At 38.5% G+C, this 16,827-nt stretch overlaps 1 protein-coding gene across 2 annotated transcripts in view; it reads right to left on the reverse strand.

The window, feature by feature from the left end:
- ZNF385D (zinc finger protein 385D) overlaps positions 1 to 16,827 on the reverse strand; it is a 350,029-nt gene that overhangs the window by 143,894 nt on the left and 189,308 nt on the right. The window contains exon 3 of one of the 2 annotated variants that reach the window (XM_056519969.1): positions 15,189 to 15,299. The exons of the other annotated variant lie outside the window; for it this stretch is intronic. Coding sequence (XP_056375944.1) covers positions 15,189 to 15,299 — 111 coding nt within the window. The remainder of the gene's footprint in view (positions 1 to 15,188; positions 15,300 to 16,827) is intronic. 2 annotated transcript variants of the gene reach the window in all.

Consider the following 16,827-nt stretch of genomic DNA (forward strand, 5'->3'; position numbering starts at 1 on the left):
ATCTTTGTAATGATGTCAGTCATTTTACCCAAAAATCTAAGTTAAAACAGAAAAAAAATCATTGTGAGACAAAGTTGAAAAAAAAATGCCATTTTGTAAGTTTTTGGGGCTTCCGTTTCTACACAGTAAATTTTTCGGTACAAATTACACCTTCTCTTTATTCTGTAGGTCCATACGATTAAAATGATACCCTACTTATTCAGGTTTGATTTTGTCATACTTCTGGAAAAAATCATAACTACATGCAGGAAAATGTATACGTTTAAAATTGTCATTTTCTGACCTCTTTAACTTTTTTATTTTTCCATGTATGGGGTGGTATGAGGGCTCATTTTTTGCGCCGTGATCTGAAGTGTTTTTGTGGTACCATTTTTGTATTGATCAGACTTTTTGATCGCTTTTTAATTTTTTCATATTATTAAAAAGTGACCAAAAATACACTATTTTGGACTTTGGAATTTTTTTGCGCGTACGCCATTGACCGTACGGTTAAATTAATGATATATTTTTATAATTTGGACATTTCCACATGCGGCGATACCAAATATGTTTATTTTTTTTATTTACACTGTTTGTTTTTTTTTATGGGAAAATTGGGGTGATTCAAACTTTTATTAGGGGAGGGGTTAAATGATCTTTATTTACTTTTTTTTCACTTTTTTTGCAATGTTTTAGCTCCCATTGTGGGCTATAACACTGCACACACTGATCTTTTACATTGTTCAATGGTTTCTCATAGGAAACCATTGATCAATGATTCTGATTCTTGACTCCTCATGCCTGGATCTCAGGCACTGAGCAGTCATTCGGCAATAGGACACCAGGAGGCAAGGTAGGAGACCCTCCTCGTGCCTTACAGCTGTTCGGGATGCCGCGATTTCACCACGGCGATCCCGAACAGCCGCCTGAGCTAACCGGCAATGATTTACTTTCACTTTAGACGCAGCGTTCAACTTTGAACGCCGAGTCTAAAGGGTTAATAGCGCGTGGCACCACGATCAGTGCCGCTCACCATTAGACTCGGGTGGTCCCGCGTTATAGAACGGGAGCGAACTCAGGATGTACCGGTACGTCCTGGGTCCTTAACAGGTTAAAAGCAGTACAATATTAGTACAGCATATAAACATGGGTATTATTTTAATCATAATGACCCACAGAATAAAGAGAACATGTTAGTTTCACTGTAAAGTGCATTGCATAAAAATGAAAGCCCCCAAAAATTGCTGTTTTATTTTTAATTTCCCATCACAAATACCGTATTTATCGGGGTATACCACGCACCGGCCTATAACACGCACCCTTATTTTACCAAGGATATTTGGGTAAAAAAAGTTTTTTACCCAAATATCCATGGTAAAATGAGGGTGCGTGTGTGCGCGTGTATACCCCGATATACCCCGAGGAAAGGCAGGGGGAGAGAGGCTGTCGCTGCCCGCTTCTCTCCCCCTGCCTTCCCTGGGGTCTAGAGCCCTGCCAGGGGGAGAGAAGGGGCAGCGGCACCCATTGCCGCTGCCCCATTGCCTTCCCCATCCCCGGTGGCATAATTACCTGGGTCGGGTCCGCGCTGCAGCAGGCCTCCGGCGTGCGTCCCCTGCGTCGTTGCTATACACTGACGTCATGCGCCACGCCGTGCAGCGCATAGCAACGACGCCGGGGACACACGCCGGAGGCCTGCAGCAGCGCGGACCCGACCCAGGTAATTATGCCACCGGGGATGGGGGGAGGCAACGGGGCAGCGGCGCCGGCAATGGGTGCCGCTGCCCCTTCTCTCCCCCTGGCTGTCGGCGCCGCTTCTCTCCCTCTGGCTATCGCCGCAATGGGGCGCCGGCACCGATAGTCAGGGGGACAGATCGGGCAGCGGCGCCGATAGCCAGGGGGAGAGAAGGGCCGGCAGCAGGGTGCTAGACCCCAGGAAAGGCAGGGGGAGAGAAGCGGGCAGCGACGGCCTCTCTCCCCCTGCCTTTCCTGGGGGTGTATCGGCGTATAACACGCACATAGACAATAAATACGGTAATATGTTTTTTGGTTGTGCGTTTTTAAGCAAGCTGTTATTTATTACCATGTACTATCCGTTTACTCATAGTCATACACATTGCTGTACCTTTCAAGTTAACTTTGCCTAAAGACAGGTCAAACTTACTTAGATACACTCTTAGGTGACTTAACAATGTTATGCAGGGCTTGTGGGGCTCTAAAACATTAGCCCTGATTTACTTAGCGTGGAGTGTAGTTATCTTTGTGGGTTTGTTTCACGGCAGGTATTTTTCCACGGTATGTTTTCTACATTTTGCACTTTTCCCTACATTTTGCTTTTTATTTCCAACTGCTCTGAGCTGTGAAAAACCTTAGTAAATATGTCGGGACTTTTTGAAAATAGCGGTGACACACCCCATTTTTGCCAGCTACACACATTTTTAGGCTTTCTGAGTAAAATGGATAGTTGGTCGGGTTTTTTACTTTTTCGTTCTGGTGCAGACCCAATTTGTGGCGCAATGCCCAAAATTCAGACGCACAAGCTGACAAAATGGGTCGAGTTTACAATAGTAAATCAGGGCCATTATTTTTTGGTTATTGGTGGATAACGGTTTTGACAGAAGTGGCAAAGAGTTCAGTGAACCAGAATTTTTTTTTGGAAAAGGTAGCTCATCTGTAAGTGCCAACACCATGACATTTCTTTAATGTTAAATGAAAGACAAGAGTGGCACTAACAACATCACTACATGTAAATGAATTTGACATAGATGCAAAGAGAGGGAATTAAGTAATATTACCAGCCACTTTACATATATACTAGGAAAAAGCTGAGAATAGATTTAATTTACAAGAAAAAAACAAATCAATACCAGAGATCAACTACAGATGGAATTGATGGAATGCAATTACAGAGGGTTTTAGTTTAAATGAGGAGTTTAAGATAAAATGTGATAGTCAAGTGTAATCTATAAGATACATGGGAACTGGAGGAGGCACGTGACTGGTATGTACAGTAGGTATATAATAATAATAATAATACTAATGCAAATTATAATAATAAATAAGTTGACTCATATTTTTAAATAGAAGTATATTTTCTTTATGTAAAACTTGAAATGGAAACGTGCTTTAAGAACTGAAGGCACATAGCAACACAACTCTCTAGCATGTTGTTATTCCAGTGTTTCAGGTCATGCTAATGATGCCTGTGGCCTTTGAGATTTACCTTTTATACAACATTATATAATAGATGTGTTAGATAAAACATATCTCCTATCCAAGTGTATAATGCACGGTGCTTTGCTCACATTTTTTTTTGTAGTGTGAAGGTTTAAAGCAGTCACACTGCTGTGATTTTTAGAGCACCAGAATCACTGGACACGCTAATGCACACCAGCCCAGGTTACTGCACAATGCTTTGCTTAAAGCGTACCCTTCATATCCAACAAAAAACATCACTCAGTACCAAATCCTGACCATGTACATCTCATTTTTATGTGTCTAGTACCTTTATTTATTTTTTATTACATTTTTAATTTAGCTCACTAGTCTGAATTCCTCTCAAAGGGAGGGACGTGGCCTCAATGCAGGTCTCCGCCCCCTCCCTTAGTATGCTGTCTGCTCACATCTCACCTAGCATTAGCAAAACTACAACTCCCAGCTTGTCCTCACTGACAGTAGCGGGACACAAGCTGACAGTAAGAGGATTTTTCCTCCAGCTGTGAGCCCTTCACTCACAGCTGTCAATCAAGGAAGTGTGTCCATGACAGCAGGACTAGTATGTGCCCAAGCAGGCAGGGGGGCAGTTGTTTGACTGTCTTTTTCAGTATGAAATACTGAAAAATTTCTAATGAAAGCTATTGTAAAACCTATTGGTGTTGCATGCTTTCCAACATATCAAAAGTTTTTGTATCTGACAGAGCCCATTTAAATTGCTTTATGTTGTACTGTAATAGTTTTTTGCTGGACCCTGTACTTTCACAGTGAATTCCGTGTGTGATTTTTCATCCATGATAGCGGCCGCAACGCAGTATTTTATTAATCCATTTAGACTCACCCCATGATGTCTCCTGATTGGTCTGGGTGGTGTATGCAAGCAATGTGATCTTGCTGACAGCTGTAAAGCATTCTAGGTTACCTTGACATCTCCTCAGTGTTTCTACTTCCTCATCCCATACACTCAAGTGCCCAAACACCATGTGTTCCTCATCCCTTCTCCTATTATAGTGCCATTGCCAGGCACATACAAAGTGAACCTTTCAAAGTTCTGATGTTTGCTGTACATTTTTGTTTTGATGGAACTTTTTGATCGATTTCTATAAATTTTATATTTTATAAAGGTATGCAAAGTGACCAAAACTATGCAATTTTGGACTTTGGTATTTTTTTTACATAAACTCCATTGACTGTGCGGTTTAATTAACATTATATTTTTATAGTTCGGACATTTGCACACGCAGCGATACCACATATGTTTATTTTTAATATGTTTACATATTTTTATATGGAATTTTGGAAAAGAGGGGTGATTCTTCTAATATGGAAGGGGTTAATGGTTGTTTTTTTTAATATTTTTTTTTTTTTACACTTTAAGTCCCCTTAGGGGACTTTTAGTAGATTCCTCATACAGATCAATATGGTTACATAGAACCACATTGATCTGTGTGCTCTGTGCTTGATTAATAAAGACTGGTTCAGCCAGGCTCTATCAATCACAGAGCAAGGACAGCCATAAGAGTAGAGGTAAGCCCTCTGGCTTCGTCCACAGTGGATCGCTTGCCACCCCACCCCCCTCGCGATGCGATTGCACTGCAGGGGGGTGTTCCACCCTACCGGACCCCAGACTGGACTGGTTAAAGGTCCCTTTAGACACAGCTGTCAACTATAACAGCGGCGATCTAAAGGCTTAATAGCCTCCCACGGGGAACGCTGCATGTTGGCTGGAGGCCGTTATGACGCGGGTTCGAGTCAGGAGCCTACACCATACACCACTTTCAGTTGTAGAACGAGATTTCTCATTCTTAGATGGCAACTGGTTAATTTAGTGACAAAGGAGCAGTAAAGAATCCTAAAGTTACACATATTTGCAAAGTCATTATTTAAAAATTTTGATCTCTTCTGTTGTTACAGAAGACAAATTTTTATATCGGTGAAATAGGTAAGAACAAAGAAACTAAATAACTATGTCCTTATTTAGCTATACTCATACCCTCTGAGAAATACACATTAAGATTTGTAATTGAAACCTAAATCAAAAGTAATGGACTAAAACTGCAGTATCGTGAGGACCCTGCAGCTACACCATATTGTCTAAATCACAGCATTTTACTTTGATTACAAAAACAATTACTATTTTACATTGTTTCTAATTTCCAGCAACAATAGTATGCTTATTGCACGAAACATTTTCAGGGCCTGACAATACCAACTCTTAATATGTAATCATTGTATAATCACATATGACAAGAATGCATTATAACTAGAGATGAGTGAATTGAATCGAACAAATTCAAATTTGTACCGAATTTCATGAAAAATAACTAATTTCTTCATTAGCGACATCCCTGCGATTGTCCTGTATAATGAATAGATGTGAGCGGCTTTCTCCTGCGCTCGCATCTCTGCAATAGATGGGCGATCGCAGCAGGTGTCAGGAGTGCTGTGATCTGTCCTCAACTGCAGGTACTACTGCTCCCAACATGGAGCACACTCTGCTCCATGCTGGGAGCTGTAGTGCCTGCATTAATAGATTGCATATGCACCTATAATTGTCGCCACAAAAATGACTACCTTAAATTGCAAAAATAGATAAACTTTATTAATAGAAAAAATAGAGAAAAAATATATAATAACAACTGGACAGACAACCCCTAACCCATAAAATACATATACCCCAAAACTTGCATGGGATCCCCGGTAACATCAAACATAATAGTGGAGTATGCCAAATAACAAAGATACCTCCTCCATACAACACTGTAAGGTAATGTCAACCATAGACCCTATAAGATCAAAATAATACATCAGATCAGTACATTACCTGTGACAGGCATACTTCCAGTGACCATCAGGGCACCCCGTGCAACCTCAACAAACGTTGTTTGTTGATTGCAGCGGGTGTCACTTCTGACACCCGATGCAATTGTCCTGTATAATTTATAGATGCGGACGGACGGCCGCTCTTCTCTGGTCCCACTGTAGTATGAGTATATGCCATATATATATATATATATATATATATATATATATATATATATATATACCTATTATTCATATTTCCCGCAGAGAGCTGTGATTTGCTGGAACCATCTAGCCAATCACAGCTCTATGCGGGAAATATGAATAAGTGATGTGAATTCTATTCACATCACTGGCCGGCCGGAGTATAGTGCAGAGATGCAAGTGCAGGAGAAAGCTGCTCCATCTCTGCAATAGATAGGAAAATCGCATCAGGTGTCAGGGGTAACACCCGGGCGACCTGTCTATTAGTACAGGTACTACAACTCCCATGATGGAATGGTCCATGCTGGGAGTAGTAGTACTACCTAAAAAATTTAAAAAGTAGAGAAAAAAAGTGAAACAATTTATAAAACACAATGTAAAAATACCTGACTAATAAACAATTAAAAAAATATATATTATAAAAAATAGATTATTTTTACATTTAAATAGCCCCTTTCTACATTTTTATTATTGGCGGCTAAATTTTTAGGTCCCTGCTGGGCCCACATAAATTGATCCTGTTTAAAAATTAACATTAACATTTTATTTTTTTTGTCTTTCAATTTTCGGGGGTGGGCAGAGAGCAGAAAATTCAGTGCTTAATTTAAAAAATTAATGAGGAGTGCATTTCATAATTTTTTTTTCTAGTTTTTGTTCTAAATCATATATTTTTTTTTCACTTTCCTTTTTTTAGACCCATTTATTTTATTTTTTCAGACATTTAGATGTGCTGCCATGAATAATTGCGGGGGTCAGAGAACAGCCGAGGACAGGGACATCAGTAATATGTATAATACAGTAGTCAAAAAAAAAAAAGGCTGAGTTTCCTAATTTACCAAAAATCCATAAATTTAGAGAGGTCTTCTATCAGAAATCAAAGATACTTCAAATTGTAATTTGCGGAGGCAGATGGCCAGGACAATAATGTATGTATGTATTTAATGTAAATGTGAAGGATGATGTCATTGTATTTATTAATATGGGGTATTTCCGTACTCGGGAGAAATTGCACTACAAATTTTTCTCCTTTCGTCCCCTTATGAAAAGGAAAAGTTTGGGGCTACACCAGCCTGTTAACATAAAAAAAAATATATATATATATTTCTACTAACATGCTGGTGTTGCCCCATACTTTTTATTTTCACAAGCGGTAAAAGGAAAAAAAAAGACCCCACAAATTTGTAACGCAATTTCTCCTGAGTACGGAAATATCCCGTATGTTGGCGTAAAATGCTCTGCGGATGCACAACAAGGCTCAGGAGTGAGAGCGCACCATGTACATGTGAGGCCTACATTGGTGATTTGCACAGGGGTGGCTGATATTACAGTGGTTCTGACATAAACGCAAAACAATAAATACCCACATTTGACCCCATTTTGGAAACTACACCCCTCATGGAATGTAACAAGGGGTATAGTGAGCCTTAACACACCACAAGTGTTGTAAGAATTTTCATTAAAGTTGGATGGGAAAATGCAAAAAAAAAAAATGTTTTTCACTAAAATGCTGGTGTTACGCTAATTTTTTTTATTTTCACAAGGGAAAATAAGAAAACAGTCCCCCAAAATTTTTAACCCCATTTCTGAGTAAGAAAATACCCCATATGTGGATGTAAAGTACTCTGCGGGTGCACTACAATGCTCAGAAGAGAAGGAGCGCCATTGGGCTTTTGAAGAGAAAATGAGTCTAGAATTGAAGGCCATGTGTCTTTGCAAAGCCCCCATAGTGGACCCCCATAATATCTGACCCCATTTTGGACACTGCACCCCTCATGTAATGTAATAAGGGGTACAGTTAGAATTTACGCTTCACAGGTATCTGACATATTTTTGGAAAAGTGGTCCGTGAAAATGAAAAATTTAATTTTTCATTTGCACAGCCCACTGTTCCAAAGATCTGCCAAATGCTAATGGGGTGTAAATACTCACTGCACCCCTTATTATATTCTCTGAGGGATGTAGTTTCCAAAATGGGGTCACATGTGGGGGGCTCCACTGTTTTGGCACCACGGGGGGCTTTGTAAACGCACATGGCCCCTGACTTCCTTTCCAAACAAATTCTCTCTCCAAAAGCTCAATGGCGCTCCTCCTCTTCTGAGCATTTTAGTTCACCAGCAGAGCACTTCTGGGGTATTTACACATACTCAGAATGGGGTTACAAATTTTGGAGGTCATTTTCTCCTATTACCCCTTGTAAAAATAAAAAATTTGGGGAAAAACCAGCATTTTAGTGAAACATTTTTTTTCTCCATTTACACATCCAACTTTAACAAAAAGTCGCAAACACCTGTGAAATGTTAAGGCTCACTGTACCCCTTGTTATGTTCTTTGAGGGGTGTAGTTTCCAAAATAGTATGCCATGTGTTTTTTTTTTTTTTTTGCTGTTCTGCGACATGCCCCCCAAAAAACATTTCAGCAAAATTTGCTTTCCAAAAGCCAAATGTTACTCCTTCTCTTCTGAGCACTGTAGTTCGCCCACAGAGCATATTACGTCCTAACATGGGGTATTTCCATACTCAGAAGGGATGAGGTTACAAATTTTGGGGGGCATTTCCTCCCATTACCCTTTGTAAAAATTGTACATTTTGGGGAAAAAATGCACTATAGTGAAAAATTATGTTTTTTTCATTTACACATCCAACTTTAACAAAAAGTCGTCAAACACCTGTGGGTTGTTAAGGCTCACTGTATACCTTGATACATGCCTTGAGGGGTATAGTTTCCAAAATGGTATGCCATGTGGGGGATTTTCTGCTGTTCTGGCACATTAGGGGCTTCCTCAATGTGACATGCCCCCCAAAAACCATTTCAGCAAAATTCACTCTCCAAAATCCCATTGTTGCTACTTTCCTTCTGAGCCCTCTACTGTGCCCGCCGAACACTTGACATTCACATATGAGGTATTTCCTTACTCATGAAAAATTGGGTTACAGATTTAGTGGGGCTTTTTCTCTTATTACCCCTTGTAAAAATTCAAAAACTTGGTCTACAAGAACATGCAAGTGTAAAAAATGAAGATTTTGAATTTTTTCCTTCAATTTGTTGCTATTCCTGTGAAACACCTAAGGGTAAACACACTTGCTTAATGTCATTTTGAATACTTTGAGGGGTGCAGTTTCTATACTGGTGTCATTTATGGGGTATTTCTAATATGAAGGCCCTTCAAATCCACTTCAAAACTGAACTGGTCCCAGAAAAATTCTGATTTACATAATTTTGTGAAAAATTGGAAAATTGCTCTTGAACTTTGAAGCCCTCTGATGTCTTCCAAAAGTAAAAATATGTCAACTTGATGATGCAAACATAAAGTAGACATATTGCATATGTGAATCAATATATCATTTATTTGGAATGTCTATGTTGCTTACAAGCAGAGAGCTTCAAAGTTAGAAAAATGCTAAATGTTAAATTTTTTCATAGCATTTTGGAATTTTTCACCAAGAAATGATGCAAGTATCGACAAAAATTTACCACTAACATAAAGTAGAATATGTCATGAAAAAACAATCTGGTAATCAGAATGAAAAGTAAAAGCATGCTTTTACTTTTCTTAAATGCTTAAAGTGACAGTGGTAAGATGTGCAAAAAATGCTCCGGTTCTTAAGGTGAAAATGGGCTTGGTCCTTAAGGGGTTAAACACATTATTAAAATACATTACTAATAAAAATTTGCCGAGAATTTATTCGGATCAAATTTATTTATTTTTTTATTCAACGAATCGGCCAGATCAAATTTTTAAAAAATGTGCTCATCTCTAATTATAACTTCATAATCAACTGGATTTTGAAATAGTCCTTCAAATCACTATATATAATCATTTTAGTATACTCATTGAGAATACTGCAATTTTAGGCTAAATCTAAAAAGTCCCACCCGACCCTATCAAAAGCCTTTTTGGCATCAATAGAAAGTAGACAAACAGGTAAATTGCGGGATCTGGCAGCAGTGATGAGGGAAAATATCTTCAGGGTATTGTCCCTGGCTTCCCTACCCGAAACAAAACCAACATGGTCATTATGAATCAGGGAGGGAAGCAAGGGACCCAAACGAAGGGCCAAAATGTTAGAGTAGATTTTACTGTCCAAGTTCAGTAGCGATATAGGACGATAGTTGCTACAGGAGGTGGGATCCCTACCAGGCTTGGGGATCACTGTGATATGAGCCATGAGAGCCTGAGGAGGAAAAGAGGCACCATCTACAGCAGAATTGAAAGCCCTCAACATAGGAGGGTAACAAGGTCGACATACTTCTTATAGAAATGGGCCATAAACCCATCGTGCCTAGGACATTTCCCATTTTTGAGACCCTTAATAGCCTCCTGAATCTCCTCAGGCTCCAACAGACGATCAAGGCGCTCCCAACGCTCCGGTGGCAAACAGGGGAGACTGTGTTTTGAAAGATAATGGACAATCTTTGCCCAGAAAACAGAAGGGGAGAAGTCTGCATATTAGGTATAAATGGATTGGTAATAAGAGTGGAGCTTGGAGACAATCTGCTGAGTGGTATGAATCCTGCCAGAAGCAGGCAGAGTTAAGAGATAGAATGTATGGAGAAGAAGTCTTAGGAGGTAGGGCTCTAGATAGCCAGGTGCCACTCTTGTCCGCATATTCCTAATAGCCACGGTGTGCCCTCTCCTGATAACAGAACGACTGTTGGTCAAGACAACTGAGCACAGAGCTGCCTCACGGTGGAGATCTGGGCTTGAGTGCTCTCAGAGTAAGCTCACTTATTATACGCTTCTAAGGAAGCTAAGGCTGCAAATAGATAGCTCAATTTCTGACCATTAGCTTTTTTAAGATGAGCCCCATGAGACATCAAAATGCCGTGTATCGTACATTTCAAGGCTTCCCACTGGGTGGGGTATGGAATGGGGTCAGAGCGATGTATCTCCAAAAATTATGAAATAGTACGAGTGACCTCAGATGAGCATAAGGTATCTCTCAGCAAATTGTCGTTCAGTCGCCAGGAGAAGGGATGGGGACCACTATCAGCAAACTGAAACCGAGCTAGGACAGAGGCGGGGTCTGACCAAAGAATGGAGTCAATGGAGGAACGGGGGGAGGCAGAGAGAAGGGAATGACTAACAAAAATCATATCAAGCCAACTATAGGAGTTGGAAACACTACTTTTGAAGCACAGAGCATCACTGAAATATCCCGTAGCAATGCTGGTATGACTCGGACGTAATCCAGTGCTCTCACAGGTGCGCACCGATTAGGCAGTGCCATCTGCACCTTCTGACTGTGTGTGCATTTATAAAAATGCGGAAGTTGAGCACTTTCTGTAACATCATGTGAAAAACACATGGGTAGATTCACCATATCAGACAAGCAGATTCCAATTTGTACTGTTCTCTTCTTTTTTGTTACTTCAGTTAATACATATCATCAACTGAATGAATATGAACTAAACCATCTGACACGCACACACAAAAAATGTAGTTACAAGTATTAGAAAAATGCTTGTTTAAAAAAAAAAAATCTTCTCTACACGAAACTCACGCAAGTGCCAGCAGAACCCTTTCTACCACTATGACAGAGCCGCAAAGAATTATGAACAGTACAACTCAAGAGAGACTCTGGTCACTCACATCATTATGAGCATCAATAATGGTTGTGCTCCTTTCCCCTAGATGCTCAGATAAGTGCTTGTTAGCCTGTTGTACTTGATGAGCAGGTGTCTTTTTTCACCCATACTAACTATGCAACTATGTCATGTTGAGATTTGAGATGAGATGACAAAACATTAAACATTAAACTTCTGCTTAGACTGTCAAGTTTAAATTTGTAGGCATAGGACAGAAAATGCCTTTTTCCAGTGATCTCAGCAGGATACTAGAATGTGGATGCAAATAGTTGTAGTTGCTTTACCACAATTCTGCATAACCACACAAGACTTGTGGCAGAAAAATTAAACACAAAATGATATAGTTGTGTGCAGGAGAGGTTGACTCTAAAGGAGTATTCTAAAAAAAAAAAAGATTACATGAACTTGTATCAGAATCGTACACATATTTGTAAGTTACCTTTATTTAAAAATATCAAGCTTTCCATTACTTATCAGCTGCTGTACGCCCTGGAGAAAGTTGTGTAGTTGTTTCCAGTCTGATGTGGCGCTCCCTGCTTCCACCTTCATCCATATCAGGAGCTGTCCAGAGCAGAAGAAAATCTCTGCAGCAAACCTCTTTTTTTTTCCTGCTGTGAACAGTTCCCAACTTAGCTTACTGAAAGGTAATGAACAACACGGCACCCAAACCTCTACTCCAACTTGCTGCTTTATTGCCACTGGCAGGGCTTATAACGAGGATGCACTACACCAACAACTTAGACAGAGTTGGTAGCATTGTGTTGGATTGGAAAGAACTACATGACTTTCATGAACTACAGTATCTGATAAGTACCAGAAGGTCTGAATAGTATGAAAATTTACAAATTTTGGATAACTTTTTTGCACTAGTTATTTTGAAAATACTTTTTTTTTCTTGAGAATATTCTTTTACACATACAGTATCATGCACATATTGATGCTGCAAATAGCAAAGTAAACTAAATGACTAAACACAGCTTAAAATCCTGCACATCAAATATGCAAAGGATACTGTACGTGTGAATAGACCCTTAACCCCTTGAGGACGCAGTACGTAAATGTACGTCCTGGTGCGGTGGTACTTAACGCACCAGGACGTACATTTACATCCTGTGCATAACCGCGGGCATCGGAGCGATGCCCGTGTCATGCGCGGCTGATCCCGGCTGCTGATCGCAGCCAGGGACCCGCCGGCAATGGCCGACGCCCGCGATCTCGCGGGCGTCCGCCATTAACCCCTCAGGTGCCGGGATCAATACAGATCCCGGCATCTGCAGCAGTGCGCGATTTGAATGAATGATCGGATCGCCCGCAGCGCTGCTGCGGTAATCCGATCATTCAGAACGCCGCACGGAGATCCCCTCACCTTCCTGCTTCCGGCTTCCGGCGTCTTCTGCTCTGGTCTGTGATCGAGCAGACCAGAACAGAAGATCGCCGATAACACTGATCTGTTCTATGTCCTATACATAAAACAGATCAGTATTAGCAATCATGGTATTGCTATGAATAGTCCCCTATGGGGACTATTCAAGTGTAAAAAAAAATGTAAAAAAATGTAAAAGTAAAAAAAAGTGAAAACTCCCCTCCCCCGATAAAAAAGTAAAACGTCCGTTTTTTCCTATTTTACCCCCAAAAAGCGTAAAAAAATTAATTTTATAGACATATTTGGTATCGCCGCGTGCGTAAATGTCCGAAATATTAAAATGTTAATGATCCCGTACGGTGAACAGCAGCATCGTGGTACTTTAAATGGATGATCAGATCGCACACAGTGCTGCCGTGAGGTCCCCTCACCTTGCTCCGGCCATCTCCCGGGGTCTTCTGCTTTGGTCTGAGATCGAGCAGACCAGAGCAGAAGATGACCGATAATGCTGATCAGTGCTGTTTCCTATACATAGCACTGAAAAGTATTAGCAATCGAATGATTGCTATAAATAGTCCCCTATGGGGACTATTAAAGTGTAAAAATAAAAGTAAAAAAAAAGTAAAAAATAAAAAACATTGAAAAACCCCCTCCCCCAATAAAAACGTAAATTGTCCCATTTTCCCTATTTCACCCCCAAAAAGTGTAAAAAAAATATTTTACATACATATTAGGTGTCGCCGCATGTGTAAATTTCCCAACTATTAAAATAAAATGTTAATGATACCGTACGGGGAACGGCGTGAACGTTAAAAAAAAAAAGTCCAAAATAGCCACTTTTTTATAACATTTTATTCCCAAAAAAATTAATAAAAATATTAAAAGTTTTATATAAGGAAATATGGTATCAATAAAAAGTAAAGATCACGGTGCAAAAAATTAGCCTTCATTGCGCCGCATATACGGAAAAATGAAAAAGTTATAGGTCTTCAAAATAGGGGGATTTTAAACGTACTTATTTGGTTAAACAGTTTGTGATTTTTTTTAAGCGCAACAGTAATAGAAAGTATATTTTCATGGGTATCATTTTAATTGTATTGACCCAAAGAATGAAGAACACATGTCATTTTTACCGTAAATTGTATGGTGTGAAAACGAAACCTTTCAAAATTAGCAAAATTGTGTTTTTCTTTTTAATTTCCCCACACAAATAGTATTTTTTCGATGTGCCATCCATTTTATGGTAAAGTGAGTGATGGCATTACAACGGACAACTGATTTTTGAAGGCGAGGAGGAAAAAAGGAAAACGTAAAAATAAAATTGTCTGCGTCCTTAAGGCCCAAATGGGCTTCATCCTTAAGGGGTTAAGCATAGCATAACCAACACAGTTATTAGGTTCTTGTACAAAGATATAAAACAAATTATAAAAACAAAAATTGAAAGGCGTAAGGAGAAATGGCGTTAGTATTGTTTACCATCTTAAAATCTAAGCCACCAATTAACTACTGAAAGACAAAGCCTACATGCATTCAAAACAGAAAAGCATTATGGTCACACAAAAAAAAATGAAGAGCTTTTTTGGCGTAGAATGAAAGACTGTCATTCATTTGCATCACCATTCTTGAGATGGAAAGTTGACCACAATCCAATGGTCTGACACCTGACCAGGACAGATGTCACCTCACCTCTGCCAGCTCTTGTCTACTCTAACAGATTTGTAAACACAGTCAAATGTTCAAATTGGACCTTTTTCTATTATCATAGATTAAAGTCCCAGCGCAGCAATTATTTGCATTTCTCACAGTTCTCTAAAGTAATTTTTTTTTATCCTTATTTAAGTCTAGCCAAAAAAAACTCTAATTATTTGGTTTTGGTGTCGGATAAAATGACTATGATCACAGTAATCACATAATTACCATAAGATTAACTGAAAAAAACAACAACTGCCTTCTGCTCCTGTATCACATAAACACTGCCCTTTCTCACTGATTCTTTTTTATTGCCAATACAGAGTTTATCAGGACCAAGAAATGATAAACTTACTTCAGAATTAAATTTCAGTTGACATATATTGCAGGGGGAGATTTGCTTCCTTCTCTGTGGTAAGGGAGCCCCAAATGTATGATTTATGACTGCTTTTTGAACTGGGTCCATCTGCAATAGAAAGACAGAAATGAGTCTTGTTTAACCCAGATGTATCTTCATATGATGAAGATGGTAGCAGTGGTGAGCCGTATGGCTAAGCACTATATGTAAGGCAATAAATTAACATGCCTTAGTAAACTACATATTTATGTGTGTTTTACAGTAAATTTCTTCTGCTTTAAATTATTATTATTTTTAATATTATTTTTAATCACATAAATGCAGAGACTTGGCTTAAATCTCTTGGGTCCTAGTGCAAATCATGGCCCTAAAACAAATATTTGCTATTTATAAGACTAGTTTATTCTTATGGGACAAAGGGGACTTTGTTGACCAGCGCCAAGATACAGTCTTTGGACATTATATATATATATATATATATATATATATATATATATCTCAAAAGCTGGACTGAGAGCCGCTCACCATTAGCACACCCACCTCTCCACCTGTGTCACGGGCCTACTGGTACCGCCTCCGGCTAATGTTTGTGCGAGAAAAACAATGAGGTCCGGCACTAGGTGGTTGCAGGTAAAAACAGTTTATTGCTTTATTGAAGATATCGCAGTACAAAGCTGGAAGTCTGACGCGTTTCGCAAAGATGCTTAATCGTAGACTGCCAAACAATCCCAAAATACAACTTAAAATACAAAAGGTACAAGTCACATGACTGTCCTCGTCATCATTAGAATCATGCACATGTAAAACCCGGAATTGGAATCCATTATATCCTCACCCTATGATGTCTGTTCACATTGAACAAACAAAATGCGCTGCGTTTAATTTTCTATGTCTATAACATTATATAATCGATATCCGAACCGGAAAAGGGTTATTTCTTGTAATACATATATATATATATATATATATATATATATATATATATATATATACATAAATATTTTTTTTTATATATATCTCCTTCTACCTTTTCTTGTTATTAATGTAAAAACCGCAGTGCAAATAGTCTCAATGTGAACTAGACATATGACTTACATACATTTCTATACAAGTTGGGTCACCAAGTGGAGAAGATTGCATCAGTTGTTCATAGTGTTATGTGCGGGAAAGATGTATACATATTATTCTAGAATTGTAAAAAGAAAAAAGAGGAAACATTTCTGTCTAATACTAGAAGCAAGATGTAATTTATATAATTTATATTTTTTGTATATTAAACCTCTTAAGAATTTTTTCCGATGGTAAGTTGTTGTTGCCAGTTATAGTTCTTTATTATTGTTTCAATTATTATATTATGCTATTATTACTAATTTATTATTAACTTATATTCTGTTGTTATATGTTTATTAATTTAGTTTTTTATTTTATTTTTATTTTGTTATTGATTATTTTTTGTTTTTTGTTAGTTAATTATTTTATATTTTCTTATTATTTATTATTTTTGTATTATTTTATATTCTCTTTTATTTTATTTTTATTATTTTCATTATTATTTTTTATAAATTTTTTGTTATTTTATATTACTTGCTTATATTTTTTGTTTATCGTTATTTTATTATTTTTTATTTGTATATAT

The sequence above is a fragment of the Hyla sarda genome, chromosome 5, assembly GCF_029499605.1.
Source record: "Hyla sarda isolate aHylSar1 chromosome 5, aHylSar1.hap1, whole genome shotgun sequence".
Classification (NCBI taxonomy): Eukaryota; Metazoa; Chordata; class Amphibia; order Anura; family Hylidae; genus Hyla; species Hyla sarda.